The following is a 27274-nucleotide window of genomic DNA, read 5'->3' on the forward strand; positions in this document are numbered from 1 at the left end:
AGCTCCCCTGTCTCACAGCCCCCCTGCCAACTCTCCCCACTCAAGCTGAGGCTGGGCAAACTCCAGCCTGCTCCCTCTCCCCTCCCCCTTTCTGCAGACAGCACTAAAATGGGGTGGGGGGGAAGAAAAGGCAGCAGCTGGGGGAGAAGGGCAGCTCCTCTGCTGCAGGCAGTCTCAGTCTTTCCCTCCCCACCATGACCCAGTTTGCAAATACCTGTTGAGTCGGTGCAGGGTTGAACTCTAACAGAGGAGAAGGGAAGGGGACTTTTACATAAAGTGCCATGAGTTAGAGCTGGGGCCTGCATGTCTATCTGTGCCCCTAAGGTACACTTAGCACTAGTTAATGAGCCTTAACATGTGATCATTTACATTTTAAGTGATCTTAACATGATCCAATTGTAAAGCGTAATCTCATCCTAAGTGCTAAGGTAGGGATTTAGAGTTAAATGACTTGTGTAATGTTGCACTAGAAGTCAACAAAGAACTCAGCTTAAAGCACAGGTGTCTCTATTGATCTCTCGGGTTTAAACATAAAAAACATACACCTCCAAATATGTCATCTTATTTTTTGGTATTGTTTTTTTAGAAGGCAGTTTGGAGGGGGGCATACCTTTAAATTCTTACAGAGACAAAAATACCTGGTGATTTAAATAGATACTGGCCTCAGTGAGGACTGTGGTATTAGATGCATACTGTTTGAAAATAAAAGATGACTTAGCCAAAATAAGTGCATAAAATAAACTGAGTTACCAATCCTGGGTGCACATGGCAATCCAACTTTTCATAGTAGCATGAAATGTTTCTCTACCAATAAAGATATTCTGTCTTCCAGGGTCTAACATATTGTACAGCAATAACAATCTGCAGTTTTCATGGTTCTGTCCTGTGACATCTTCTAAATATTTTATTAAAACAGAAGCAGGAACTAGCCCTGTAAAAAAGCAAGAGATATATTGAACTTTTCAGTCCATTTTTAAAAGTCCTGTTTTGGTTGTTAGAATACTTGCAATACTAGAGGAATAAGGGTACCTGTCTCCTCAGTTTTGCAAACTTCAAAGGTAAAGCTGATCAAATCATCTTCGGAACAATGAACAAAGTTCAGTATATTATTAGTTATGTATTCATCAGCTGCAGTCTTTCCTAAAATGAAATAAGTGACATACAGTTTTCTTTCCCCTATGAGGCTCACTTAAAAGGGGAAAGTTCCCCGACCAATTTTTCCTCATACCAGCAGCACCCTCCTCCCCCCTCTAACCAAGGGCTGGAGAAGAAATCTGATTTGCATTATGCCCTAGATACCAATAGTTACATGCTCTGTCAGACTAGTAAAAGGAACCGAATTTTAAGTCTTTACTGAGGACTCTGCCACCAGCACCCAGATGTTTTACATCGGGACTTGCTTGCTCGAGTACCTCTGCTGACCTCAACTATAAGTGACAGCTCATTGGAAAAGAGACCATTACGCAGGCAGCCAGATGCCAATTCACATAATTTTAATATAACAAAGCTAATAGGCATAAATTGCACCCAAAAAAAGGGCAGGTCAGGAGGGCTGGCAAATATAGGGCTGCATATAATTAAATTTAAAGGGAAATCTGTTAAATTTAAAAAGAAATGATGCTGTAAATCAGTGATTCTCATCCAGGATGTCACAGGAGGGAGGGGGGCGGTCACTTGGGGTACACCGACATCCTTTCAATGCTGTCATGGGGCATGTCCACATATGCAACCACATGTGCTTGCAGCAGTTCAAATGGAAGTGGTGCAACCTTGAGCCTGGGCTTTTTGCCTCAGCACACATGCCCAGACATGCATTTTGTTGTGGAGCAAATTGTGCCACTTGGGGCAAAATAACCCTGCCTGGCTCCTCCCAGATCTACAGCCAGGGGGACTTGGAGCCTGGGACCAGCAGCCATGCTGGCCCCAGCAGTATAAAAACCTGCCCTGGCTAGCAACTCAGGGCTACTTGCCCTCAGGAGCTTCTGGGGCGTGAGCAATTAGTATTTGGGAGACACTACCCCTTGCGCCAAATGGACTGCTGAAGCAGCATCTCAAATTCATTTTTTAAAATAGCCCCAAATCCACCTTCTTCCACAATTAGAACAAAAGACAGAGAGAGAGGGATTGATCAGATGGGCAATGTTTTATTGCTATATTTACAATGTTAAAGCATTTTGGAAGCCTACTAGTGTCTCTAGCATCATAATAAAATGAATCCTAAATATCTATATGTTTTAATGTTTGCTTTTGATTTCCTTATCACATGGTGGGTGTGTGGTAGGGAGATGTGGGTCAATGTGTGGGGACTGTAGGTATGAGGGCTGCTTAGGAGAGGTGGGTCCCCTGCCCCCCACAGGGCAGAACCCCCGCCCCCAACAGCACATGGACTGCACTGCCTGCAGGTTCCCAGCCCCTGAATCCCTTCTGCCCCACTGGTCTCCAGCCCCTTGCTCATCTCCAGCCTCCCAAGGCTGGAGACGAGTGGGGGAGCAATCAGGAGGCTGGAGACGATTTAGGGATTCCCCCGGTCAGTTCCAGACTCCTGATCACTTCCCCTTTTGGCTCCTGCCCCACATTGCTCCCCTGCCTGGCTCCAGCCTCCTGCAGTGCCCGCAGCTTATAAGCAACAGCAGCAACAGTTGGGGCCACATGAGGCCTCATGCCACAGCCTCTCCACATGGCACAGGGCAGTGGGGCTCAGCCCCGGCTGCCTGGCACCCACGCCACAGCTGCTGTATTGACTCAGTGAGGCCTGGCTTGGCAGGGCACCACACTGCATCACACCCTGTCCGGCAGCTCTGTGGTGCTGTGGGTTTCACCCAGGTCTCGGCGCCACTCAGCCCAAGCAGCCAGAGCACGGCACCCTGCCAAGCCAGGCCACACCTGCACGATGCAGCAGCAGGGGTGCCAGGCAGCTGGGGTCAAGCTCCACTGCTCCCCACGCAGGGGGGTTGTGCCACGAAGCCCCAAGCAGCCCTGACTGCTGCTGCTACTGCCGGCAAGTGTGGGGGGCTGGGGCCGGGTGGGCCTCCCCGCCCCCCATGGTCTCCTCCCCTCCTCCCCCAGACCCTCAACCCCCTACTTACCTAGCATGAAGCTGGGTCCAGGTCCCTGCAGCTTGTACTGCTGCCTGCCCCACACACAGGTAGGCAGTGTGCTTCAGCTGGGGCTAGGGCCAGCCATAGAGCAGTTGGCTACCAGAGTGTCTCTGTGGAAGACTGAGCCTCCGGTTGCCTCAAGGTACAGTCTGGGACTGTGCCCTGCCCCAATTTTTCCTCAGGGGTATTTTTTGGCCTGGATATCCAAAAGGGGTTTGAGACGCTGCAAAAGGCATGTGTGCGCTCGTCTGGACATGCCCATACAGTGTTACTACTGCTAGGTGTGCAAACATGATTCACAAGATAAACTCAGAGATTTCAAACAGGAATCTATAACTTTAAAAACATTTTTTGTAGTCTTTGAGTTCTTTGCAACAGAAGATTTTCCCTATTATTTTTCTGTAGTCAGAAAACCAGTAAAAATTAAGAGCTGGCATTCTGAGGGGGGCCTTGAGTCTAAAAAGTTTGAGAATCACTGCTGTTGATAGTAGTAAGGGCTATTTTGTGCCACTTATGTACAACATTAAAGATGAAAGTTCTCTGCCCTGGAGAAGCACTAAGAAAATTCTGCCTCTGTTCACCCCAAACAGAGACTCATCTCATTGGCAAACAGAATTGCTCATTTACTCCTAAAAATAAAGGTTGGATTTACACTTTAACTACTTACTTTCATCGGTAAAAAATGGAGAGTGATTTAATACAGGAGAATGTGCAGATTCTGAAGTTTCAGCAGAGTCTTTTGATAAGGAAGAATTGTCTTCTGATGATAGATATGCATCTTGTGAAAAGGCATCTGACCTGGAATCTATATTTACTACAACACATTGGTCACATTTCAAATCTGAATGGTCAGTCTCTTCCTTTGTATTTTGGTGTCTGTCCTCCATCTTTTCTGTGGTAAGATAATTAAGCAAATACAAACAGCAGAAAGTTAAGTTATTTTAAACAAAATCATAACAATCATATTTCAACACACACTCATGATGTATGTAAGGATATGAAATACACGTTGGCTTGAAAAAATATATTTTAGAAAGTATTATGTTGAAGACAAGGGGGGGAAGAAAAAAAAAATCAGATTTCCCCCAGTAAATGAACTAGAGAAGTAGAGTAATACCAATTAGCAAAGGTTCATTGAACAAAAAGAAGGCAAGAGTATAAAGTATCAATATATTAACGTCTTCATACATGATGGGACTTATTATAGCCTAATGAGACAAGCTGAAACTTTTGTTAGTCTTGGCATTAAAATCACAATGGTTTTTAAAGTTGTGTTCAACCCTCAAAATTTATCTGCTGTTCTGAAATTTTTGGTTTATAAAACTGGGTTGAAACAAGGAACTTGATAGAAGATGCCCTATGGAAATCAGTGGGAAAGTTAACAGATTCCCAATGTTATTCTCCCAATTTATTTAACGTTTCAGCACTATGTACTTACATCTTTAATATCCTTGTGCAATCCACCTTACAGAGAAATTACTTTTACATTTATTAATTAATAAAATTCATTTTACATTTACAAAAGCCACAAAGGTAGTTTTTGTTAGACAAGTCAAGGAAGAATAAGAATAATTAAGGGATGTAGGCTGAATAAAAGATATCAGATTCATCCAAAGAACCTTGCATGAAGAATGATTTAGGCATTTTCCCCAAAATTGGCTTCAGTGCAAAAAAGTCTTCTAGAAAAACAAGCCAAGACTCATAACAAGAGGTGGACAGGAATAAGAGCCAGTTTTCAGTTTTTGAAACATCATTGATTCCAAACATTTCATACTCAGCTATTTTCAATGTTTTATACAGACACATTAATTAGTATAATTCAATAAGTTTTAAACAACATGACTGTGCATTTGATAAGGGGAAGACATGAAATAAACACACAAAGATGTTTCCTGGCTTAGAAAAAAAACAACCAGAAAACAGTCATCACTCAAAATATGCCATATTATGCATGCCTTAAAAAAAACAACAACAAAAAATGACTAGTAGTTAAGTAACTTTATAGATTTATATTCCAAAGGCAGGCATAATGGTGTTTACTTGTTTATTTAATTTTTATTATTTCTTAGATCAGATGCCCTCAAGATGTTCTTTTTGGCCTAATCATGAAAACATACTCTCCCAGTGTCCAAGAACTATTTTTATAACTACAGGCGTGCAGGATTTCATTTTCTGCCTTGTATAAGGACTCATTACCTTCACAAGAAAAAATAAGCTTCTACAGAATCCAAAGAGTGGAATAATTTAGAAAAGAAAGGAAAATTATAAACCTGCAAACAGTAGTAAATCTTTTAAAACTCAAATTCCATCATCAGCACTTGTTGCAATGTTTGTCTAGCAATGTATTCACCTGAGAACAATAAATTCATGAATTTGAATAAGGGCCTATATGAGCCAATCAGCTAACAGTCTCTCCTGCCGTTCAGCCCAGAATTCTGAGATACTTGAATTAAAGATTATTTAGGAAGACAAATTATTTTTCATCTCCATTCCATTCTCCCCCAAATACACATTTCCCACACCCCATTTTATGCTAGTTTCTAGTCGGACATAAAGACTCGGTACTACCAAATGTTACCAGCTGCATTTTAACCCAGACAATTGGCATTAGTATTGCTGATCTATTCTACTAACTAATAAGAAAATGATCAACTAAAAAACAACTTAGACAAAAGCTATTACCAGCTTCATGCAATCTGGTTCATATAACATTTCAAACAAACAAGTTAACTGAGAGTATCATATAGGAGTTACATTCAGGTTTTGGTAATCAGTCATTATAAACCTATCACTTATACCTTGGAAATTCTTTCTAGGTTTTCTGTTTTTTACAGAGAACAGATTGTTGTGATCACTTTTATTTTTTGGCTCCTTCAATCCAGCTAACTCTGACTGCTCTTATGCAGCAAATTACCACCTTCTGCACACTTCCTACTGACAATCCCTTCATTGTGCACATTTGGGTTGATCCTGCAGTCCTAATGAAGACAGAAAACCAATTTAAGAACCTATTCCTGTCATTTGTCCTTTACAGGTGGCCTTGTGCACCTGCAGGGAAAGCTAGAAGCTTCTACCAGTGCAGAACAAGTTGCAGGCTCTGGACCTCAATAAAAGCTTGTTTTCCCTGAATAAATGCATTAGGAGCTGCCCATGGTTTGCAATTAAAATTAGCATTATGTCTTTTTGCCGTGTTTTGTATAGCCCTTTGAAAAGTGTTACTACAAATTAGAAGTCTCCTGCCTCCCAGCCAGAAAATCTGAGCTTTTTTAAATATGGACTTGCAAGTTCCAGGAGGGAACTTATAAATTTATAATACATTTAAAGATTATAAGCAGAGATGAGGAGAACCCAAGGAGATTTGTGTTAGGCAATTATTATAGGGTAAAGGAGGAATGAATGAATGAAGGTGGAGAGGAAGAAACACAGGGGCTTGGCATGGACAGAAACACAGAGAAGACTGTGGGAGAGGAGGAAGAGGAAGCAAAAGACTTCTATGGACATGGATGTGGGTGGTGTTGGCAGCACTGCTCATATAAATCAGGTTGTATGTGTATTTGGGGGGGTGGATGTTTTTGGGTGTTAAAAGTGCTACTTTATGGGTTAGATTCATTAATAAAGTTTGAAAAATACATACATGCCCCAACCCCGTACACACCCAGGGCAGCTGCTGCCCTGACAATGAGGACACCCATTGCAGCAGCAGGTAGGGATCAAGGTACAAGCCCTGGACCTTTAAGCTGCAGCTCCGAAGGGGCGTTAAGCCTTATAATGGCACAAACAATCACCTGGAACCTCTTTATCCAGTTCCTTGGCAAGGAAAATAAAAAAGGCCAAGGGCAGCATGTCAGGGGCTGAATGATGTCAGGGCTGTGGGTAGTCTTACGTAATGTGTTTAGATTCTGGCTGTATGAGATGGTTTGGACAGGGCTGACACTGTCTCAGGCAGGCGGCTGCACTAGATATTCTCTAGTGGTCCTTGCCAGGTCTTAAATATGAAACTTACCGTACTGGAAGCCTCAAATTATCGTATTTGCTGGAAAAAACCTACTGTTCACAGAAAAATATGCCAATAGCTATGCAAATAAGCCTTACTTACTTTCTATTGCTCACTATAACTCGCCAGGGAGGGAGCGAGACTTGAGCCACCAAAGTTGAAGCCGTTCTTTATTTTGAGGCAAGCCGTCATAAAAAAAAAAAGGTGCTAGTTGCAAACCCCAAAGTCAGGTAAGACTCCCCTCACTTAGGTTTTACTTACATAGGCTGCAGCAATGACTGTGCACGTGGAGCCCTTTTACTATTACTGGGCATACACTGTACCAAGGTTGAACTGCTCGTACAAATACGGGCATTGTCATACTCCTGGCGGCCCTGTGACTGGGACTGCACCCCACACAAACCCGCCTGCCCATGCTGGGGCTGGGCTACCAATCAGAGCCCACCTCTGGTTCCACGCGGCCCCGCCCACCCCAGCCCACAAGGGGAGGGCCCTCGCATGGAGCCCCCACCCCTTGGTTCCGAATGACGTAGGGCTCGGCCCAGCGCGCGGCTCCGCCGTTGCCCCGCGCCCGCGCGCGCCGCTGTGGGGAGGGGCTCCGCGAGGCCCGGAGGGGGCGGAGTGGATACGCACTTCCGGGAGAGGGTGGGAGTTTGTGACGGGAAGTGCACGCGGGGGCTGAGGAGAGGAGCTGAGGCGGCAGCTCGTCGTGGGATCGGGCGCTGCCCCGGGGCGCCGGCATCATGTCGCGGGGCTCTATTGAGATCCCCCTCCGGGACACGGACGAGGTCAGTGGCATTCCCCCCCCCCCGCCTTCACCCCGGGGCGCTTGAGGGAACAGCGGCTTCAAAGGGGGGGAGGGGCGGGGGGGCGTTCTTGCCCCGTGGGCAGTGCCAGCTCCTGGCTATGCCCGGGGGCAGGAAAAGCCTGGGGAAGGGCTGGGCAGAGCAGGGGTCGGGCGGTGGACAGCCCGGGTGGGGCCTGGCTACAGCAGGGCTAAGAGCCTGCCAGGGGTGTGTAGCTGGCCAGGGCAGCCCGGCTCCCAAGGGCTCCACTAGTTTTTAAGCTGCTGAAGCCTTTTGGCCTAAGGCTGCAGGGTGCTTCTTACAGGAACATGCAGGCGTAGGGCTGGAAGGCACCTCCCCAGGACCCCTTGTCCATCCCCTGCCTGAGGCAGGATTGTCTCTGTGCCAAACTGTCCCATACAATGTACGACAGGGGTAGGCAATCCCTGGCACACGAAAGCATGTTGCTTGGCCCATGTGCCTCAAGGACAGAGGGGAAGGGGCTGGGCCTGGACTGCCACAAAAAGGATCAGGCCCCTTGCTGTCCACCCCTGGCACACCAGCACCTTGCAAGTTGAGGTTGTGTGTGTTTTCTGTGCCCTGCCTAAAAACATTGCTGATCTGTAATCTGATCACTAAGTAAGATGACTGTCAACCCTGACACAACACAGACCTAACACCCTAACCTGGCCCAGGTAAAGCAAGGGACCATGGCAGCCAGTGTCCTGCTTCTGTGAACTGTTGTCAATATAGGCTCAGGAGATCCTGGGTATAGGACCACAGCCCCCTGCTAGAGAAAGCAAACCACCTCCCCCCCAAGTGTGTACCTGTTTGGCTGTGGGGAAAATTCCCGCCTATTTAAACGTACTGTCTTCCATGCCAGCGGCCACTGCAGCTGTGGAAATGGGCACCAGTTTGCTTTCTGTAGCTGATGGAGTGAGTTTCTGCTTACAGAAGCTTGTAGCCTCTATGATTTAGTTGGTCTGTGAGGTGTAATTCTACCCTGCTGTCTGCTTTGTCATGTGTATGAACAGTTCAGAGCATGAACACTTGCTTTAAAATGGCTTTTGCCTCACTTGTGATAACAAATCTTAAGACTGCTCTGGAAATTGTGGTTACTCATGTTTTTGACATGCATTGCAACAGGTTGGAGTTAGATGTAGTCTGTCCAAAATCTGTGGCATTAAGCAGTTTTAAAGTTAGACCTTGCTGTGAGCAGTCAAACATTAAGGGTTAATAGTGTTTCTTGCCTGCACAGCTCTGACTTGCTGCTAGAAGGCTGGGGAGCTGGGGTTGCTGGCCAGGAATCAGGACAGTGTGGCTCCAGCCCTGCTAATGAATGGAGTCAGGAGCAATACATCCTGGGACGCTGGAGCATTGAAAATTGCTTGTTTTATCTTTGTGAAGCAGACTGAAGTTATTCTTATGCAAGTTAGGTAGCATGGCCCAGACTTAAGCCTTGCCTGGCGTGGCATAACTGTCAGATGGTCAGAGGGCACTTGGAACAAGTTAACAAGCTTTGATGTTCACATATTCACATTTTAAGCACCCTTAGTATTGCTCTAAGTATAATGTGTAACTTCACCCTTAATTTTCCCCATCTGGAAGGCTTGCTCAGTAGACTAATTAGTAAAAAGTGCTATAAAAGTGTATGAGTGACATACATATTCTGTGATCCCTCTACCTGCACTTAACCTGCTTGCCTCTTTGTATGTCTTGGCTTTTATTATCAGAGAAATAGGACTTCCTTAAATTTCTTCAGCTAAGCTTCTTGAACTAAATACTCTTTCATCTATCAAAAAAGACACAGCAAAATACAGTGGTTGGCACCTAGAGCCAGACAAATTCAGACAGGAGGCAAGACATATATTTTCAATTGTAAGGGTAATTAACTATTGCAGGAGTGTCAAACTCATCTGGCTCCAAGAGCCAGATCAGGGTTCTTGGGCTGGAGTGAGACCAACCCCTTGTACTATGTGCAGCAAGCATGGCACCAGGTCCAGCCTGCCTGCTGCTGTAGGGTTCACTCTTCACATGGCATGTGGGCCAGATCCGGCACTGTACTTGGCACAGGAGGCCTGGGGCTGCATGTGGTGCCCTGCCAGACTGGCACTGCACACTGGCTCTGGGGCTGGTCCCAGGCCACCTGTGCATGCCAAAGCCAGTGTACATGCCTCATCCAGTCAGATGCCACATGCAGACCACACTCTGGCCCCCAGTGTAGGATATAGTGTACAGGGCCATGGCTGGCACGTGTCTCATGTGGCCTAGAGACCTATAGTTAGATCATACAACTCCAAAGCCTGGATTTGGCCCACAGTCCTGAATTATTGGAATAACTTACCTATGGATCCAGTGAATTTTTCATCACTTGAAGTTTTTAAATAAAGACCGGGTGCTTTCATAAAAGGATTCTGTATTTTAAGTAGAAGTTCTGGGCTTGATGAAGAAACTTCTGGTGGCATTCTATAGTGTTTAGTAAGCAAGGGTCCGATTAGATGACCAAAATGCTTATAGCCTTAAAAACTAGGTTTGTTTCTGACTAATGTACCTGAGTAATTTTGAAGGCAGCAGGATTATATCTCTGTTTATTAATCACTTTGGGTAAATATGTTTTCTTTGCATCATTTCCACATCCATGGCAAGAATTTACTTTCTCTCTTCCTATGTACTGTATTTACTCAAATACAGAACAAGGTTTTTCCTCCCAATCAGCATGAAGGGGGAAAAAATGTCCCTTGTCTTATTCTAATATAACAAAAGCCTCTGCTTGCCTGCCTGTGACACTCCGGGCCAACTGCGCATGTGCTGCCTGCAGGGCAGGCAGCGATTGGTTGGCCCCAAGTTTTACAGACAGACAGAAGGAGGTCGGGGGCCAGGGAGCGGTCCAGGCAGTCAGAAACAGTGTGGCGTGGTGTGCTTTCTGCTGTGGCGCGCTGCCTGCTGCGGGGTGTGGCCGTGTGGTGTGCTGCTGTGGAGCATTGCTGCCTGGTGTGGCCTGCGCTGCACCTGCTCCCTTCCCTTCCGCCTTCTGTTCTCTGCCCCTTGTTATTGGGAGGTGTAGTGTGCCCCCCAGACCACAGCTGGCAGGGAGCGGGAGCCAGCAGGGAAGGAGCGGAGGGGAGTGGGTGTGGTGTGGAGCTGCGTATCCTGCCCCACTGCGTGGTTCTACGGCAGTGCACCCCACCCCACTGCTCCCCTGACCGCCTATCTCGCTCCCTAACCCCTGCCCTTCCTTGGAGGTGGTGCAGGGTGGAGTGGCAGGAGGTGATGGGCGGGGGGGGGGGTGCACAGGGCTAGATGCAGGAGGAGCCAGGAGAGCAGGGCACGTGCTCCCCCACCTTTGGCTCCCTTGCACTGCACCCCTGGATGAGCTGCTGGGCTCTGATTGTCCCACAGCCTGACCCAGCTAGGGCCCCAGTCACCGTGAATGGGGCCCTGGCTTGGCTGGGCCAGGTTGTGGGGCAATTAGAGCCCTGTGGCTCATCCAGGGGCACACCATAGGGGAGCCAAGGGGGGGCATGCCCCATGCATAGACCAGGGCGCCAAGAGTGGGTTGCAACTGTGGGCTGCGCTCAGCCTCTGCTCTATGCTTTGCTGCCGCTGCCTTGACAGTGGCATGGCATAGTGCCATGTGAGTCCCGCCACTGGGTCAGCCTGGCCAGGGCCCCATTCATAGTGACTGGGGCCCTGGCTAGGTTGGGTTGTGGGACAATCGGAGCCCAGCGGCTCCTTCAGTCCTGCGGAGTGTGGGGAACGAGCCTGGACCCGAACCGGCAGGGGGGTGGGGGGAGTGGGCTTAGACTTGGTCCTCTGTCCCTGCCTGCCCATCATTCTTGATGGGCAATTTGCTAGTATTTGCATACCAGCAAACTTCCCCCATTAAATTGCTGCTAGAAGCAGGATGTGCTTCGTAGTGGAATTGAGCTATCAGGTTCGTTAATTGTAGCCCATGCTGAATTTGCCCATAGATCACTTCACTTGAATGGGGGTTTCCTTTCACAAGGCTAGATTAGTGCAGCCCATCTGAATAAGATATAGTGCTCATTGTGTTCTGTCCCCCTCATTGCCAACTTTTTTAGTCACGGTGAACCACTACATCAAATACATTTTGACTTCTTCACTCTCACAACTGAGCTGTGCCTTTTTCTCCCCCCAGTTTCCAATTATTTCCATTTCTTCATTTACATATAGCTGAGAGGCACAGTTACCCCCTTTGTCAGCCTGTTGCCTCTGGCCCTGCCCTCTATGGTGTGGAGATGGACTGGGCTGTCTTACACCTTATTTGCATATACATTTTTGGAGGGTCCCGGGACTCATGACAAGAACACTTGATTCCAGTCACAAGTGAAGAGCTAAATAGCATAGGAGCGGGCAACTATTTTGGGTGGAGGGCTGCTAACTGAATTTTGGCAAGCTGTCAAGGGCCACAAGGGTAGCCCCGCCCCCTGCCAGGTGCCCCGCCCCCAGTTGCCATCTTGGGACCAGAAGTCCTAACCCCAGACCTTTGCCACCAGAAATCTGTGACCTTTGCCACCGGAAATCTCTCCCCTTGCCCTCTAGAAATACTCCATTCAGGAGGGGTTTGCCATCTTGGAACAAAAAAAAAAAAATACCAAATTATTCTAAAACTCAAACATCTGCTACAACGTTAATTAATTTGATTTCAAAAAATATTTTGTCCTCATTTACATGCGTTTGTGTAGTGTGCATAGAGTTGACTGTATAATAGCTTAAAATTAAGTCTTACTCTTGTATATTATGGAGGGTATAGGTAGGTGGGTATAGGATTGTGGGGACTGTGGGTATGTAGGGTGTGGTGGGTGTGTGGGGGATTGTGGTGGGCTGGATAGGAGTTGGGTGTGTTTGTTTGTGGGGTAGGGGAGCATGTGGGTGGGTGAATGCTTCCCTCCTTCTTATCTGAATTTCCCTTTCTGGTGGATGGAGGCAGGAACAGCCCCAGGGTTGAGGCTTCTGGCTGGGGTGGGGTAGGGCCAGGCAAGCCTTGCTGCTGTGGCTGCTGGGTCCTGCTGCTGGCTCCCCCTAGGTCTTACATCCCCTGGTGCCTTGTCATCTTTGACAGGCAGCCAGGGGCAGATAAATATTAATTTTCTAAATGTTTTAGGTGTCCCACAGGCCAGATAGAATGGCCTGGCTGGCTGGATCTGGCCTGCAGGCCATATTTTGCCTGCCCTTGAATTAGCATATGGATCCTTGGGTGTAGGGAGGGGGTAGGGAATGGACCCGGAGTATACACACATACTGACCAACACGGGTTCATCAGTGGTAGGTCCTGTCAGACCAACTTGGTGGCCTTTTATGATCAGATCATTAGATGCAGGGGCAGCAGCGGACATAGTCTTCCTGGACTTCCGGAAGGCTTTTGACACTGTCTCTCACCCCGTTCTCATTAAGAAACTGGGGGGGCTGTGGTGTAGACACCCACGCAGTCAAATGTGTTGCCATCTGGCTGGAGGGCTGCACCCAGAGGGTGGTAGTGGATGGGTCCTTCTCAACCTGGAGGGATGTGGGCAGTGGGGTTCCGCAGGGCTCGGTCCTGGGGCCCGCACTGTTCAACGTCTTCATCAGTGATTTGGACGAGGGGGTAAAAAGCACCCTGTTCAAATTTGCTGATGACACTAAGATGTGGGGGGATGTGGGCACGCTAGAAGGAAGCAACGGGCTACAATCAGACCTAGACAGGTTACAAGGGTGGGCGGATGAGAATAGGATGGGATTCAACACAGACAAGTGCAAGGTGATGCACTTGGGGAGGCACAACCAGCACCATACCTACAGGTTGGGGAACTCCCCTCTTGTCAGCACGGAGGCGGAAAAGGATCTTGGAGTCATAATTGACTCCAAGATGAACATGGGCTGGCAGCATGGGGAGGCAGTTAGGAAGGCCAACCGCACCTTGGCATGCATCCACAGATGCATCTCTAGCAGGTCCAAAGAGGTGATCCTCCCCCTCTATGTGGCACTGGTCAGGCCAGAGTTGGAGTACTGTGTCCAGTTCTGGGCGCCACACTTCAAGAGGGATGTGGACAGCATGGAGAGGGTCCAGAGGAGGGCCACTCGCATGATCAGGGGACAGCAGGGCAGGCCCTATGAGGAGAGGCTACGGGACCTGAACCTCTTCAGCCTCCAAAAGAGAAGGCTGAGGGGGGATCTCGTGGCCTGTTATAAACTAGTCGGGGAGGATCAGCAGGCATTGGGGGAGTCACTGTTCCCCCGAGCACCGCCAGGAGTGACTAGAAATAATGGTCACAAGCTGGCAGAGGGTAGGTTTAGGTTGGATATCAGGAGGCGCTATTTCACGGTCAGGGCGTGGAACCAACTTCCAAGTGAAGTGGTGCAGGCTCCTACCCTGGGGGTTTTTAAGAGGAGGTTAGATGAACACCTTGCTGGGGTTGTTTGACCCCAGTACTCTTTCCTGCCATGGCAGGGGGTCGGACTAGATGATCTGCTCAGGTCCCTTCCGACCCTAGAAACTATGAACAGTGCTGAGCTATGGACTTGAAATGGTGTTGGCTCTGGTGGGGCCCAAGACAATGAACTATATAATAAATCATGAACCTTTTGGCGTTGGACTAATATTGTGCACAGTTTGTACTATATATAAGTACCTATGCTGACATTTTCAGTAGTCAGGGTTGGGACCAGAATCAGAACCTCACCAGTCTCCTGTTCCCCTCTGCAGTTTCTGCCCTCCTCTTCCACATTGTGCTGGGGGTGGGAACAGCCTGAGTAGTATATAACAGTAAGGGCAAGCAGGAAGAGGGCAGAGGGTAAGGGAACCATAAGTGATGAATTCAAGACAAAACACTGATAATTAGATTCTACACCTGCAAAATTATAACAAATATATTAGGGATGCACCAATAAAGACTTTTTTTGGCTGATACCAATGGCTGATTATTAACCAGCCAGATCAGCTTATATAGATCTGATAGCCAGTATGGAGCCCAGCTACTTGGAGAGCAACATCAGGGCCAGTAACTCTGTGAGGGGTGTGGGGGAGGGAGGGGTCAGGGGGTGGACAGATTAAGGCCCCCACAGTGAGGGAGGGAGTGGGGCAGAGACAGGCACTGCCCACCTCAGGCAGAGCAGGGTGTGGGATGGACCCGTGGGCAGCTTGTCCAGGGAGCTGGGGGGTCAGCTCCCACCTCAGCCTGTACCCCCTGGGGAGGCATGGAGGACATGTGCCCCCTGGATCTGTGTGCGTGGCAAAAGCAGGCTACCTGCTGTGAGCTCAGGGTCAGGGGCTGTGCTGGCCTTTTCCTGGCTGGGGGGGCTGGGTGGGGGCTGTGCTCAGGGTGGGTGGCGGTAGCACTAGTGGGTGGGCTATGGGGTGGGCTACAGCCCCGCAAAATTTGTCATAGCCCCTGCTCCCAGTGCCTCCCCCACCTGCCCTGAGCACAGCCCTGACCTAGCACCTGCCCTGCCAGGAAGATGCTGGTGCAGCTGCTGACTCTGTGCTGGCAGTGGGCAGCCTGCCTTTTCCCCGCACACAAATCCGGACGGCTCAGGTGACACTTATTGGTGACCTATTGGCCAGTTTGGCCAGAAAAAGCCAATTCCGGATACTGTCAATTTTCCTTTTATCGGTGCTGATACGATATGGACCAATATATTGGTGCACCTCTAAAATGTATACATTTTCCATATATAGAATCTTATTACTGGGGAGCTGTCTTATATTCAGGGTCATCTTGTATTCGAGTAAATATGGTATATTTGCTACATAGCCCTAGAAGAGAGAACTCTCTAAAGCAGTGGTTGTCAACTGGGGTTACGTGTAACCCTAGGGATACTTAAACAGGTTGTAGGGGGCATGGAAGGAGGGAGGACGCAGACAGGGGCAGGGGCTGTGTGCACCCTGGTGGAGGCCTGGCGAACACATGCCCCCCCCCCCCCCAATCTATGCACAGGGTGGAGGTGGCTGCCACTGTGCACTGGGCTTTGCACATTGCTGCAGCTGCCCTGGGAGCGGTGCGATGCCATGTGCCTACCACCACCAGGTTGCACCACGCCCCCTGCCCTCCTGGTGGTGGGATGCATGTGGTGTCACACTGCTCCCAGGGCAACTGCAGTATCACACAAAGCCCAGCACACAGTGGCAGCTGCCTCCACTTTGTGTACAGATTGGGTCCTCCACCAGTGTGTGCGCAGGGGGGCTCTTGCTGGGGCCCCATTCACCCCAGCCCCTGACACTGTCTGCGCCCTACTCTCTCCCTCACCATGAGGGCCTTGATCTGGCCCCCCATGACCCTTTCCCCTCCCCCACAGACTTACCTGATGAGGGGCACATGCTTAGCCCCTCCTAAATAATTTTAATATTAAAGGGGTACATGAGCTGAAACTGAGACAGAAGGGGTATACTTGTTAAAAAAAAAAGGTTGAAAACCGCTGCGATAAAGGAAACATCCAGATTCTTCAAGGTTCTCTAATCTAACTTCTGGGGTACTCTTAGAACGCATTATCTGTTTAGTCTCTTGTCAGATATTTACCATTACGTTTTATTTGAAGTCAGTAGTATAAGTTATCAATACCTAATAAGTTTTTAATTCTTTTTGCTATTTTCAGGTCATTGAGCTTGACTTCGATCAGTTACCGGAGGGGGATGAAGTTATAAGTATCCTGAAACAAGAACATACCCAGCTGCACATATGGATTGCCTTAGCGGTTAGTTTAAAAACAATTTCTACTGTGTTACATTTGTTAGTAGGAAAGATTAAATCTTGAAGTGGGACTTAAATTTCATCTTAAAGGGCATTGAACTCTGGGTTTAATACTCCTAATTTGTTATATCACAGTTAGTGATATAGCAAAGACTCTAGAACTCAGTTTCTCCATGAGGTGATGCTGTTTAGCATCATTTTTTACTGTTGTCTTAAAAATTTGTGCATTTTATCAGGTTGATTTTTTTTTTTTTTTAATTCTTTGGTACAAAGCTTAGAATCCAGTGGTAGAGTACTAGGCATTATTCTAAGGAAAAAATGGTGAACTGTGGGGTGGGGGAAGCAAATTACAAATTAATGAAATAACATACTCTGAGAAGGGAGAAAAAGAAAATTGTTACTTTGTGAATATAACACAAACAGCTCCTTATTTATGAACACAAGTGAGGGAGGATTTCATTCACATAGGATAATAGATAGATTTTTTGTTACATGAATATGAGCAAATTATACAGGTTTAGGAGTGATCCAAGTCATTTCCATGGGATTGATGAGATAAGTGAGTGTATGAGTGGAGGAAAGAAATTGCCATAAAGTTTGCTGGTGTGCAAAGCAGTACCAACATAGAATTTTAGGATTAACTGGTCCTAACAGTTGCTTTGTAAAGAGCAGTTATGTTTTCACTAAATTTCAGAAGATGTTTTCCAAAGGTGTATGGATTCTACCTAGTTAAGATGATATATCCTGTCTGGCAACCCAGTTCATAAATATAGCTTGTTCTATGTTTATGTAGTCAAGCATGTCCCTGTATCATTTTTCATTAAGAAAAGTTATTGCTGCTCATGTTTTTTTCATAAACAAATTTGCTTATGCTACCCAGTATTTTATATGGTTTAAATCTTGAATGTTTCAAATCTTGTTTGATGTTTATGCTTTTGATATCGTATGACAACTTTGTCTAAACAGATGTTACATTTTGGTTAGAACTGAACTGTCCTGAAATATCCTCAGTTGGATGTTTGGTTACTATTCCTTTCCTAAGGTACAGCCTGTTTCCATTAATGAATTGTATTCAAATAATTACAGAACAACTGGTAGGTTTCAAGTTGGGCTGCCACTGAATTTTTATCTGTGCAATATTGGATAGATAGTGTATATACCTTTTTTAGTACAAAGTAGCTATGAGATGCTTAATGTATTGTATTGGTATGTAAGTGAATATCTGCAGTTAAACTGGAGAAATATGATAGAATGACTATAAATTTTGATGGAATGACTGTAAATTTTGTGTTTATAGCTGGAATACTACAAGCAAGGCAAAACAGAAGACTTTGTGAAACTATTGGAAGCTGCACGTATAGATGGTAATTTGGATTATAGAGACCATGAAAAAGATCAGATGACATGCTTGGATACCCTAGCAGCATATTATGTACAGCAAGCTCGGAAAGAAAAGAATAAAGATAATAAGAAGGAGCTGATTACACAAGCGACCTTGCTATATACAATGGCTGACAAAATAATCATGTATGATCAGGTAAAAAAGTTTGTTTTTATGAAGAATCGTATCTGCTAATTGTTTTATGAAACTTGCTTTGTAACTTGCTATAAATTTCATAAGTACAGGTAATTTTTTTTTCTTTTTTAAGAAAGCAAATTTATAATTATTGCATCAATGAAGGGAGGACAGTTGCTCATGAGCAGACTTTACAATTCCATTTATGTGACTTGCACTGCCAACTTTGTTAGCATTCAAGTAAAATTGACACTTCTGTGTATCACTATCAAAATGAGTGCTCTTGGTTTGGGATTAATAACGTAATCGGGCCAGGTTATTCCTTCTATTTTTGTTATGTTTTTTAGTACATGTTTAGACTTGGCTACATGTAATTTGTAGGAATGATTTGTGGAAACCTGTAGTCTTTAATTGTTGGAATTCCAGGGAAAAAATAGTCATAAAAATAAGGTTTTGAATGGAAAGTAAGAAAATTATTAAAAAGTATTAAAAATGGTTGGTATAAAATGTAGTGAAAAAATGTTTGACATCTATTTCTCATTCATCTAGAACCACCTGTTGGGAAGAGCTTGCTTTTGTCTGCTAGAGGGTGATAAAATGGACCAAGCTGATGCACAGTTTCACTTTGTGCTCAACCAATCTCCAAATAATATTCCAGCTCTTCTTGGTAAGAATTTTATGAATATCTGTGTAAAAACATTAGACTCTCCAGTCATGTTCAGGCTCTATATTCATTATTGTAAGTACAGAAGTGAGCTTTTGGTAATGAAGGCCCATCCCATCTCTGCTTAGCAAAAGTGTACAAAATATTCTGCAAGATCAATTCAGGAAGTGCTTACAAGTAGGAAAAGCCACCGTAAGGCTTTCTGGTGAAGCAGTTCTCTATTAAATACTCCTGTGCCTTTGTCTGCTTTGCCAGTCATTGTTCTTATTGACATCAATGGAACTGTGTAAAAGGATAGAATACCCTCAGTAGTGGAGGGTCAACGAATGTTAATACCTTTTGTCAGTTGCTGTTCTAGAGAGAGGCTTTAGGGTTTTTAATTCCATCAGATAGTAAATCTCTTTCCTTTGAACCAGGAAAGAGAGGATAAAATTCAAGTAAAAATAAAGTTCACCGATGACACCAAACTTTGGGGCAAAGCATCCACGCCAGAAGATAGGCGGGTGATCCAGGCTGACCTGGACAAGCTCAGCAAATGGGCAGATGAGAACCTGATGGTGTTTAACACCGAAAAATGCAAGGTTCTCCACCTTGGGAGGAAAAACCTGCAGCATCCTTATAGGCTCGGCAGTGCTACGTTGGCTAGCACTACAGAAGAAAGAGACTTGGGGGTCATCATTGACCACAAGATGAACATGAGCCTCCAATGCGATGCTGCGGCTAGTAAAGCGACCAAAACGCTGCCTTGCATCCATAGATGCTTCTCGAGCAAATCCCGGGATGTCATTCTCCCCTTGTACTCAGCCTTGGTGAGGCCACAGTTGGAGTACTGCGTCCAGTTTTGGGCTCCACAATTCAAAAAGGATGTGGAGAAACTTGAGAGAGTCCAGAGGAGAGCCACACGCATGATCAGAGGTCAGGAAAACAGATCTTACGATGACAGGCTGAGAGCCATGGGACTCTTTAGCCTGGAAAAGCGTAGGCTCAGGGGTGATCTGATGGCTACCTATAAGTTTATCAGGGGTGACCACCAGGATCTGGGGGAATGTTTGTTCACCAGAGCGCCCCATGGGATGATGAGGTTGAATGGTCACAAACTCCTGCAAGACCGTTTCAGGCTGGACATAAGGAAGAATTTCTTTACTGTCCGAGCCCCCAAGGTCTGGAACAGTCTGCCAGCAGAGGTGGTTCAAGCACCTACATTGAACACCTTCAAGAGTAAATTGGATGCTTATCTTGCTGGGATCCTATGACCCCAGCTGACTTCCTGCCCTTTGGGCAGGGGGCTGGACTCGATGATCTCCCGAGGTCCCTTCCAGCCCTAATGTCTATGAAATCTATGAAAACTAGCAAAAAGTAACCTTGTCCTGTGTTAATTTTATTTTTTGAACTTATTGAAACTCAGAGGTTTGTCTTTGCAGGGATTTTCCTGACTATATATATGACTTCACTTAATTCCATTAATTACAGCAGCAGCTACTGAAAAGGGCAGTGTGGAACAACTTCAGCAGATCATGTTTATTATCTTCTGAAACTGTTTTTGTAACAGGTAAAGCGTGCATTTCATTCAACAAGAAAGATTATAGAGGAGCCCTTGCCTACTATAAGAAGGCACTGCGAACGAATCCTGGTTGCCCAGGTAAGAGGTAGAATATCTTTTCCATTGAAGGTATAAGGAGCCTTATTAAGTTGTTCTGGCCTTAAATAAGTCTATATGATTATTTCAGGTACTAGAAAAGGTAGCTTTATAGATGCACCCTTTTACAGTTGTGAACTGCAAAAATGGAACTCTTATAGAATAGATCGGCTTTCTGCTTAATGAATTTTTGATTGATGATTTTTTTTAAAGAGCTGATACAAAAATAAAAACAGGTTGTCCAAAGAAACTGACAAACTAGGACCAACTTTTTGAACGGGAAGTTTGGGAGGTACTCACAGGTCTTCCAAAACTGAATATAAGAAGAAGCTTTTGCTTCAGAGTTAGCAAAGATCTCAAAGCCCACAAATACTAGTGTCCATTGGATCGTAAATTTTTTTTTTTTAATTACTAAAATTCTGGATAAAACAGGAAAAAAAACAGTAGCAGTTCATGTAGTTAGAAATTTAAACAGGTACTTGAAATTGTTACATGCTCTTAGCATAGGAGCAAGTGTTCTTAAACATTTTGCATGATGCAATATGTGCATGCAGATTGCTCTGCCACTGTCTCCTCTAACAGGTCCCTTTTGGATTTTGTGTTTCTGCAGCCACATATTAGCCTAAGAATTTCTTCCTTTTTTACAACTTTTGCTTAGTTTGTATTTAGCACTTTATTTAATTCATTCTGGTTTATTTGTAAATATAAGTTACCTCTTTATTCATAGTGTACAGGGAGCTTGAAAAGAGAGTACTGTGGTATGCCCTCTTCCAAATTAACTAACTTAATTGTCTATGAAAATCAAAATTAATTTGACTTTGGCCTCATTTGTTAATCCTTTCACTGATAATTGTTTCCAAAGAAACAGCTAATTGGCTTATCCCACAGTTCTAAACCATCTACATTTTCTAAAGTGCCAAAAGTACCAGCTGTTATCTATATAGCTGGTCAGACTTCCAACTTTTCCTCCTGACAATTTTATAATGCATTTCTTTCTAAAAATAACTAAACTAAAATGAAATAAATTTAGAAATAATTATAAATACACAGCACGCTATACCGATACCATTTTTCACATTTTATTCCATTAACTAAAAAAGTGGTTATCTGAAACAATTAAAGGCATAAATGCAGTAGAAATTGAGGCCATACTACACTATTGAGGTCACTAATGCATAAGGCTATCTCTGAATAGAGTCTGAATCAGTGTCCCCCATAGAACTTTAAAAAGTAAGGATTTCACTTTGCCATCAGTTCAGAGTAACAAGTATGTATGTAAAGAGTTTGAGATTTTGAGTGACTTGCTCTTCTTTTCTAGCTGAGGTTCGGTTAGGTATGGGCCACTGCTTTGTGAAATTGAATAAGCTGGAAAAAGCTCGTCTGGCATTCAGTCGGGCTCTAGAGCTCAACTCAAAATGTGTAGGGGCTTTGGTCGGGCTGGCTGTTTTGGAACTCAATAACAAAGAGGTAAGTGGGACCTGGGGGGAGGCTTGAAAATGTATATTTGCATGATCACTGAATTACTTCAGTCAGCATCACTATGAAATGCAATTGCAAGTCTGAGTAAGAATACAAACAGCACAAATTAAATTGTTGAATACTCAGAGGAGATTCATATGTTTTAGTCAACTTCCAGATGTAATATGCCCACTAAATATTATAGGAAAAAGTATAGTGGTTTGTTAAATATTTTCTTCTGGCTTATAACAGCAGGCAGCTGCATACATGTGCTCAATACATTGCCAGCTGTCTAAAATTAATGAACTAAGAACAGATTTTAGTCCATTTACCTTGTTTCACGGGAATTGACTCTGAATACACTGGAACATGTCAGTCATTACTAGAGCCATGTTGAACTCTGTGAAAGTGATATATCAAACAGTCCCTGTAGAATGTTCTGAAAGTCTGCAAATTCCAGGGTACCTCAGCTTTGTGGTGATAAGATGTACACAAAGCAGGCATCCCACCAACAGCCCTCTTCACTATTTGTATAAAGAAGGAATCTAGTACTGGCTTTTCAGTAGTTGGTACACAGTGTCATGATGAGAGAGTCCCTCAGGTGAATATATCTAGGATATAACATTGGTAGTTTCTGGGAATCTGAATAGCTTTTTATAACAAATAAAAGATCTACTTGTAAAATCTTATTAACTGCCAAATTAAGTCTGAATGCTAGTTGTGGATATGAATACTAAGGCATCTGTCAGCTTAAAATTTTCCCTTCTGTGCCATCTTCAGAGTTATGGTGTGAATTGGATTATAGAAATTTGGTCTGAAGCTTCTTTTATCATATATTATTTAGTTAATATAGAAAAAGGTGAACTGGTTCATCGTTTTTTATGTCAAAACTAACATGGTAATAGCTCTCTGAAGGTGAACTAGTGCAGACTCTGCAGTATACATGTTGGTTGATTTTTCTCAGTCAAGTTTAGGTTTTTGTAATGCAATTTACAGTATCCCTTTTGGGTTGATTTAAAACTATAGTGGTGTAGCTTATTCCAGTTTACATAAGCTGGGCTGTTGTAACTGCATCTTATGCCATGGCAGAAATAGCTAAGTTTGGTAGAACACGAGCATAGTCCAAGCACTGTTTTTATGGTACACTCCATTTACCAAGCAAGTGGATATCTTTTGGTTCTAATTAACATTTAAATTTTAAGTGTAGTCCTATGACAGAGCTTTAAAAATACACTTGTAAATGTATTTTTATATGGTAATGTTTTTTATATGGTTTCCCTAAACTAGTGATTCTCAGCTAGGTTTTTGTGGCACCCTGGGCTGTCTTGAGATCCTTTCAGGGGTGCTGCCAGGGTACCGCTCAGTATCAGCAGAAGGTTGTTAATATAACCAATATATTGAAATAATTCCACTCTACAGGGTTCTGTTCTGTGTTCTTAGTTCAAAAACAAAAGTCTGCAAAGCCTGATGAACTTTCAAAGAGGTGCTTTCAAATATTATAAATCCAGGAAGAGATTCTAACTGGGTAACATTTTGCTGACTTTTGAAAGTATGATTCTAAAGATGTTTATAATGAGAAAAATACCTGTTCATATGTGGTGTTGAGATCTCTCAATGTTTCATGTAGGCTGATTCCATCAAAAATGGTGTCCAGCTCCTCTCTAGAGCTTACACAATTGATCCCAGTAACCCAATGGTGTTGAACCACTTAGCTAATCACTTCTTCTTCAAAAAGGTAAGAGTGTTACAGAATATTTATGGAAGATTTCATAACGTCTTAAACAGCAACTGTTCTGCTGTCACGAATACATTCCCATTTCTGCCCTGTATTATTACTTAATATTGTATAATTACTTAATATTTACTTCACCTGCATTTTGTAAGGTATTAAAGTACACGTTAAAAAAATCATATTTTAAATATCCTTTGACTTTGGAAAGGTCCAAAGTTGCAAAGAATAAACTTGTTATTGTAGACAGGCAAGCATGAAGTTTTTAACTTTCAAGTCCCTTGTTAGTTTTTTTTTCTCAAGAAAGCCACAAAAATGAGTTGCTTCTTTAAATTAAACACAACCTATGTTCCTAAAGGCAGTTGGCTATTGCCTGTTTTTAAAACTGGCATAGTGAAAAGCATAGTAAACTCCTAAAATGAAATATGTTGTTTTTAACATAGCAAAAGTTACTTTTTAACTTGCCTGTCCTTTTTGTTTCTGGGAAACTTAAACTTCTACATAAATGGGAATTGATTTCTTCCCCTATCCCTCCAAACTGAGTCTTATTTTCCTTATTCAGGATTACGGAAAGGTACAACACTTGGCTCTTCATGCTTTCCATAATACAGAAGTTGAAGCTATGCAGGCAGAGAGTTGCTACCAGCTGGCTAGATCTTTTCATGTACAGGTATGATAACTTTTAAAAGTACTCTTCTATGTTATATTTAGAATTTTTGATATTCAATGAGTTCAAATAATTTAAATACAAAATACAGTAATCCCTTTGCTTTTCTTTTTTAATTAGGAAGATTATGACCAGGCTTTCCAATATTACTACCAAGCCACACAATTTGCCTCCTCTTCTTTTGTATTACCATTTTTTGGTTTGGGTCAAATGTACATTTATCGGGGAGACAAGGAGAATGCATCACAGTGCTTTGAAAAAGTTTTGAAAGCCTATCCAAACAATTATGAGACTATGAAAATCCTTGGATCGCTGTATGCAGCTTCTGAAGACCAGGAAAAAAGAGATATTGCAAAGGTACAGCCAGACTTGGATGATGAATTTTTGTTCTGAGTCCTGTCTGTTGGTGTGATGATCTTGAATGTACATTGGTTCCCCAGATCTGTTCTTGTATCCAAGAGCAGGAATTGAGCCTTAAAATCTAAGTTGTAATGTCCCAAAAATCAGGGTTACTTTACTGTAAACATGGAGCTCAGTGTATATTTCTGGTGAATTTTTATCTTTATTGACAGATACCATAAACTGCAGAGAAGGTAGTATCTTCTGAAATAAAAATGAGCCCAAGGGGCTTTTAACTAGAAGCAGCCATTTTAGTTTCTGTTATCTTTAAAAAAACAAACAAACAAAAAAACCCCAAACATTCCCCGTGCACAAATAACAAGTCCTCTGGGGGAGCAGGGGAAGAAAATAAAGCATGCCTTATTGAAGTTGTAAATATATTCTTGTCCACCCATTCTGAAAGGACACTGTCAAAACCTTTTCTTGGTATATTTGGTAATAAAGTGCTAAAATAAATCCATATCTAAAACACCAGCTTACCAAGTCCAGTGGTTATACCCTCAGTGTTGTGTGCCTTTTTGTATGCTATCCCCTGTATCAGTGTAGCAGTGTCCATGCAGTGGATTAGTTGGGATGGGCTTTGGCAGTGTCTACTAGCCTGCTCGATGCATCCTGTGGATGCAGCTATACTACTGCTGATTTAGTCAGGAGCATGTATAGAGCTACATGATGTGTTTCAGGGTACTGCAGCTGGACGTATATATTTCTTTTCTGGCCAGCTTTGTCTAGTTATATGCTAGTGTTGGACCATTAGACCTTCATGGTTTAGAGAAAAGAGAGAGAGCTTGAAAAGATAACTCCTATGGTGTTTATTTTCACACTTAGTATGTTTAATATATTAATTGCATAAATGTTTGGTGTTTTCAGGGACACTTGAAGAAGGTTACAGAACAGTATCCAGATGATGTGGAAGCATGGATTGAACTAGCACAGATTCTAGAGCAGACTGATATACAGGTATTGCATTCTGTAAAATGTACACATTGTGCAATGCTCCCTTTTTATGCAGACATGCTTGGAATTCATCCTATTACTTTTTTCCCTTCATTTTTTTCCCCTCCTTTTGTATTTTACAACCACACAGGGGGCTCTGTCAGCCTATGGAACAGCAACTCGCATACTTCAAGAGAAAGTGCAGGCAGATGTACCGCCAGAGATTTTGAATAATGTTGGTGCTCTCCACTTTAGACTCGGAAACCTAGGTGAAGCAAAGGTACCAAACTAATTGCTACCATTCAAATTAAGGTCCGAGTTTGTTTTGTGATTATTCAGGAATTTCTTTTAAATATTGTTCTGTTTTACTATTATTTTCTTACCTTTAGAAATATTTTTTGGCATCACTGGATCGTGCCAAGGCAGAAGCTGAGCATGATGAACATTACTACAATGCTATTTCAGTGACCACATCCTATAACCTTGCTAGACTATATGAGGCAATGTGTGAATTCCATGAAGCAGAAAAGTTGTATAAAAACATTTTAAGAGAACATCCTAATTATGTTGACTGTAAGTGTTTTTAATTAGTTCAACAATCCTCTATAGTTTTAAGATAAGTATTTTGAAGCTTTTTATCAATGTATATAACTTGGCTTATATAAATGGTAAATCAAAGATGTCCTTTGTTCTTTGAGTTTCATTTTCATTCTCTCTGAAGCTCATAGGAGAAACTGGACTATTTAATTAAATTTTATAAAGACTGTAATTTCCATGTAGCACAAAGCTTGCCAATTGAAAAATTATTTGGTGTAAGCAAGAAGTTGCATGCATATAATGTGTCCATATAAATTTTAAACTATTTTTGGGTGCTTGCCATCCTAAACATCTCAAGAAAAAGGCAAAGTCTATGGATTTATACAAGCCCTATTATTTAAACTGTTGTTTTGAAGTATTTTCTGTTTTTAGGTTACTTGCGATTGGGAGCTATGGCTAGAGACAAAGGAAACTTTTATGAAGCTTCTGATTGGTTTAAAGAAGCACTGCAGATAAATCAGGTTAGTGTTTAAACATCTTGGTGTAGAACTAAAATTTGAAGCTGATAGTCCAGTAAACTTGTTTTTCAGCTTAACATATACAAGGTGTCTGAAATAATCTCTTGCATTTATTCACTTCTTTTATTCCTTTATATAGAAAAGTAACTTGTAGATTACATGTATGTAATAGTAGTAATTAACATGTGTATATTTTCTGTACAATACAGTAAGTGAAATCAGTCCTTAGGTTACTTTTTATACTGATTTTGTTTCAGGACCATCCGGATGCTTGGTCATTGATTGGGAATCTTCACTTGGCTAAACAAGAGTGGGGTCCAGGACAGAAGAAATTTGAGAGGATATTGAAGCAGCCATCTACACAGAACGATACTTATTCCATGTTGGCTCTTGGCAATGTTTGGTTGCAAACTCTACATCAGCCCACCAGGGACAGAGAGAAGGTAACTGCTTCTTTGCATGCTGTCAGACATGCAATCCCCTTCTGTAACTCATGGTACTTTACATAAAGGGCCATGACTTAGAGCTCCCCCACCCCAACCCAATCCAATAGACATGTGCCTGTTGGGTCGGGATGGGAATTGAACTTGCTGGCAGGCAAGGTGCCAACTGTCTCCCCAGTGAAGAAGCTGCCCCTCTCCTCAGCCATGCCCCTC

At 43.7% G+C, this 27274-nt stretch overlaps 2 protein-coding genes across 2 annotated transcripts in view; one reads left to right on the top strand and one right to left on the bottom strand.

The window, feature by feature from the left end:
* IRAG1 (inositol 1,4,5-triphosphate receptor associated 1) overlaps positions 1 to 7588 on the bottom strand; it is a 254944-nt gene extending 247356 nt beyond the window's left edge. Inside the window, exons 1-4 of the mRNA XM_090032697.1 lie at positions 7195 to 7588; positions 3766 to 3990; positions 1030 to 1140; positions 751 to 931 (exon numbers count right to left, since the gene is read on the bottom strand). Of these exons, the coding sequence (XP_089888823.1) occupies positions 751 to 931; positions 1030 to 1140; positions 3766 to 3985 (512 nt within the window). The 5' untranslated portion in view covers positions 3986 to 3990; positions 7195 to 7588. The remainder of the gene's footprint in view (positions 1 to 750; positions 932 to 1029; positions 1141 to 3765; positions 3991 to 7194) is intronic.
* A 155-nt stretch (positions 7589 to 7743) lies between these two features.
* Positions 7744 to 27274, top strand: part of CTR9 (CTR9 component of Paf1/RNA polymerase II complex) — a 32567-nt gene continuing 13036 nt past the window's right edge. The window contains exons 1-14 of the mRNA XM_090032694.1: positions 7744 to 7880; positions 16467 to 16565; positions 17859 to 18098; positions 18627 to 18744; positions 20291 to 20380; positions 21696 to 21844; positions 23463 to 23570; positions 24127 to 24234; positions 24352 to 24588; positions 25498 to 25587; positions 25715 to 25843; positions 25953 to 26136; positions 26533 to 26621; positions 26876 to 27061. Coding sequence (XP_089888820.1) covers positions 7836 to 7880; positions 16467 to 16565; positions 17859 to 18098; positions 18627 to 18744; positions 20291 to 20380; positions 21696 to 21844; positions 23463 to 23570; positions 24127 to 24234; positions 24352 to 24588; positions 25498 to 25587; positions 25715 to 25843; positions 25953 to 26136; positions 26533 to 26621; positions 26876 to 27061 — 1872 coding nt within the window. The 5' untranslated portion in view covers positions 7744 to 7835. The remainder of the gene's footprint in view (positions 7881 to 16466; positions 16566 to 17858; positions 18099 to 18626; positions 18745 to 20290; positions 20381 to 21695; positions 21845 to 23462; positions 23571 to 24126; positions 24235 to 24351; positions 24589 to 25497; positions 25588 to 25714; positions 25844 to 25952; positions 26137 to 26532; positions 26622 to 26875; positions 27062 to 27274) is intronic.

The sequence above is a fragment of the Crocodylus siamensis genome, chromosome 2, assembly GCF_052110815.1.
Source record: "Crocodylus siamensis isolate JL-2025a chromosome 2, ASM5211081v1, whole genome shotgun sequence".
Taxonomy (NCBI): Eukaryota; Metazoa; Chordata; order Crocodylia; family Crocodylidae; genus Crocodylus; species Crocodylus siamensis.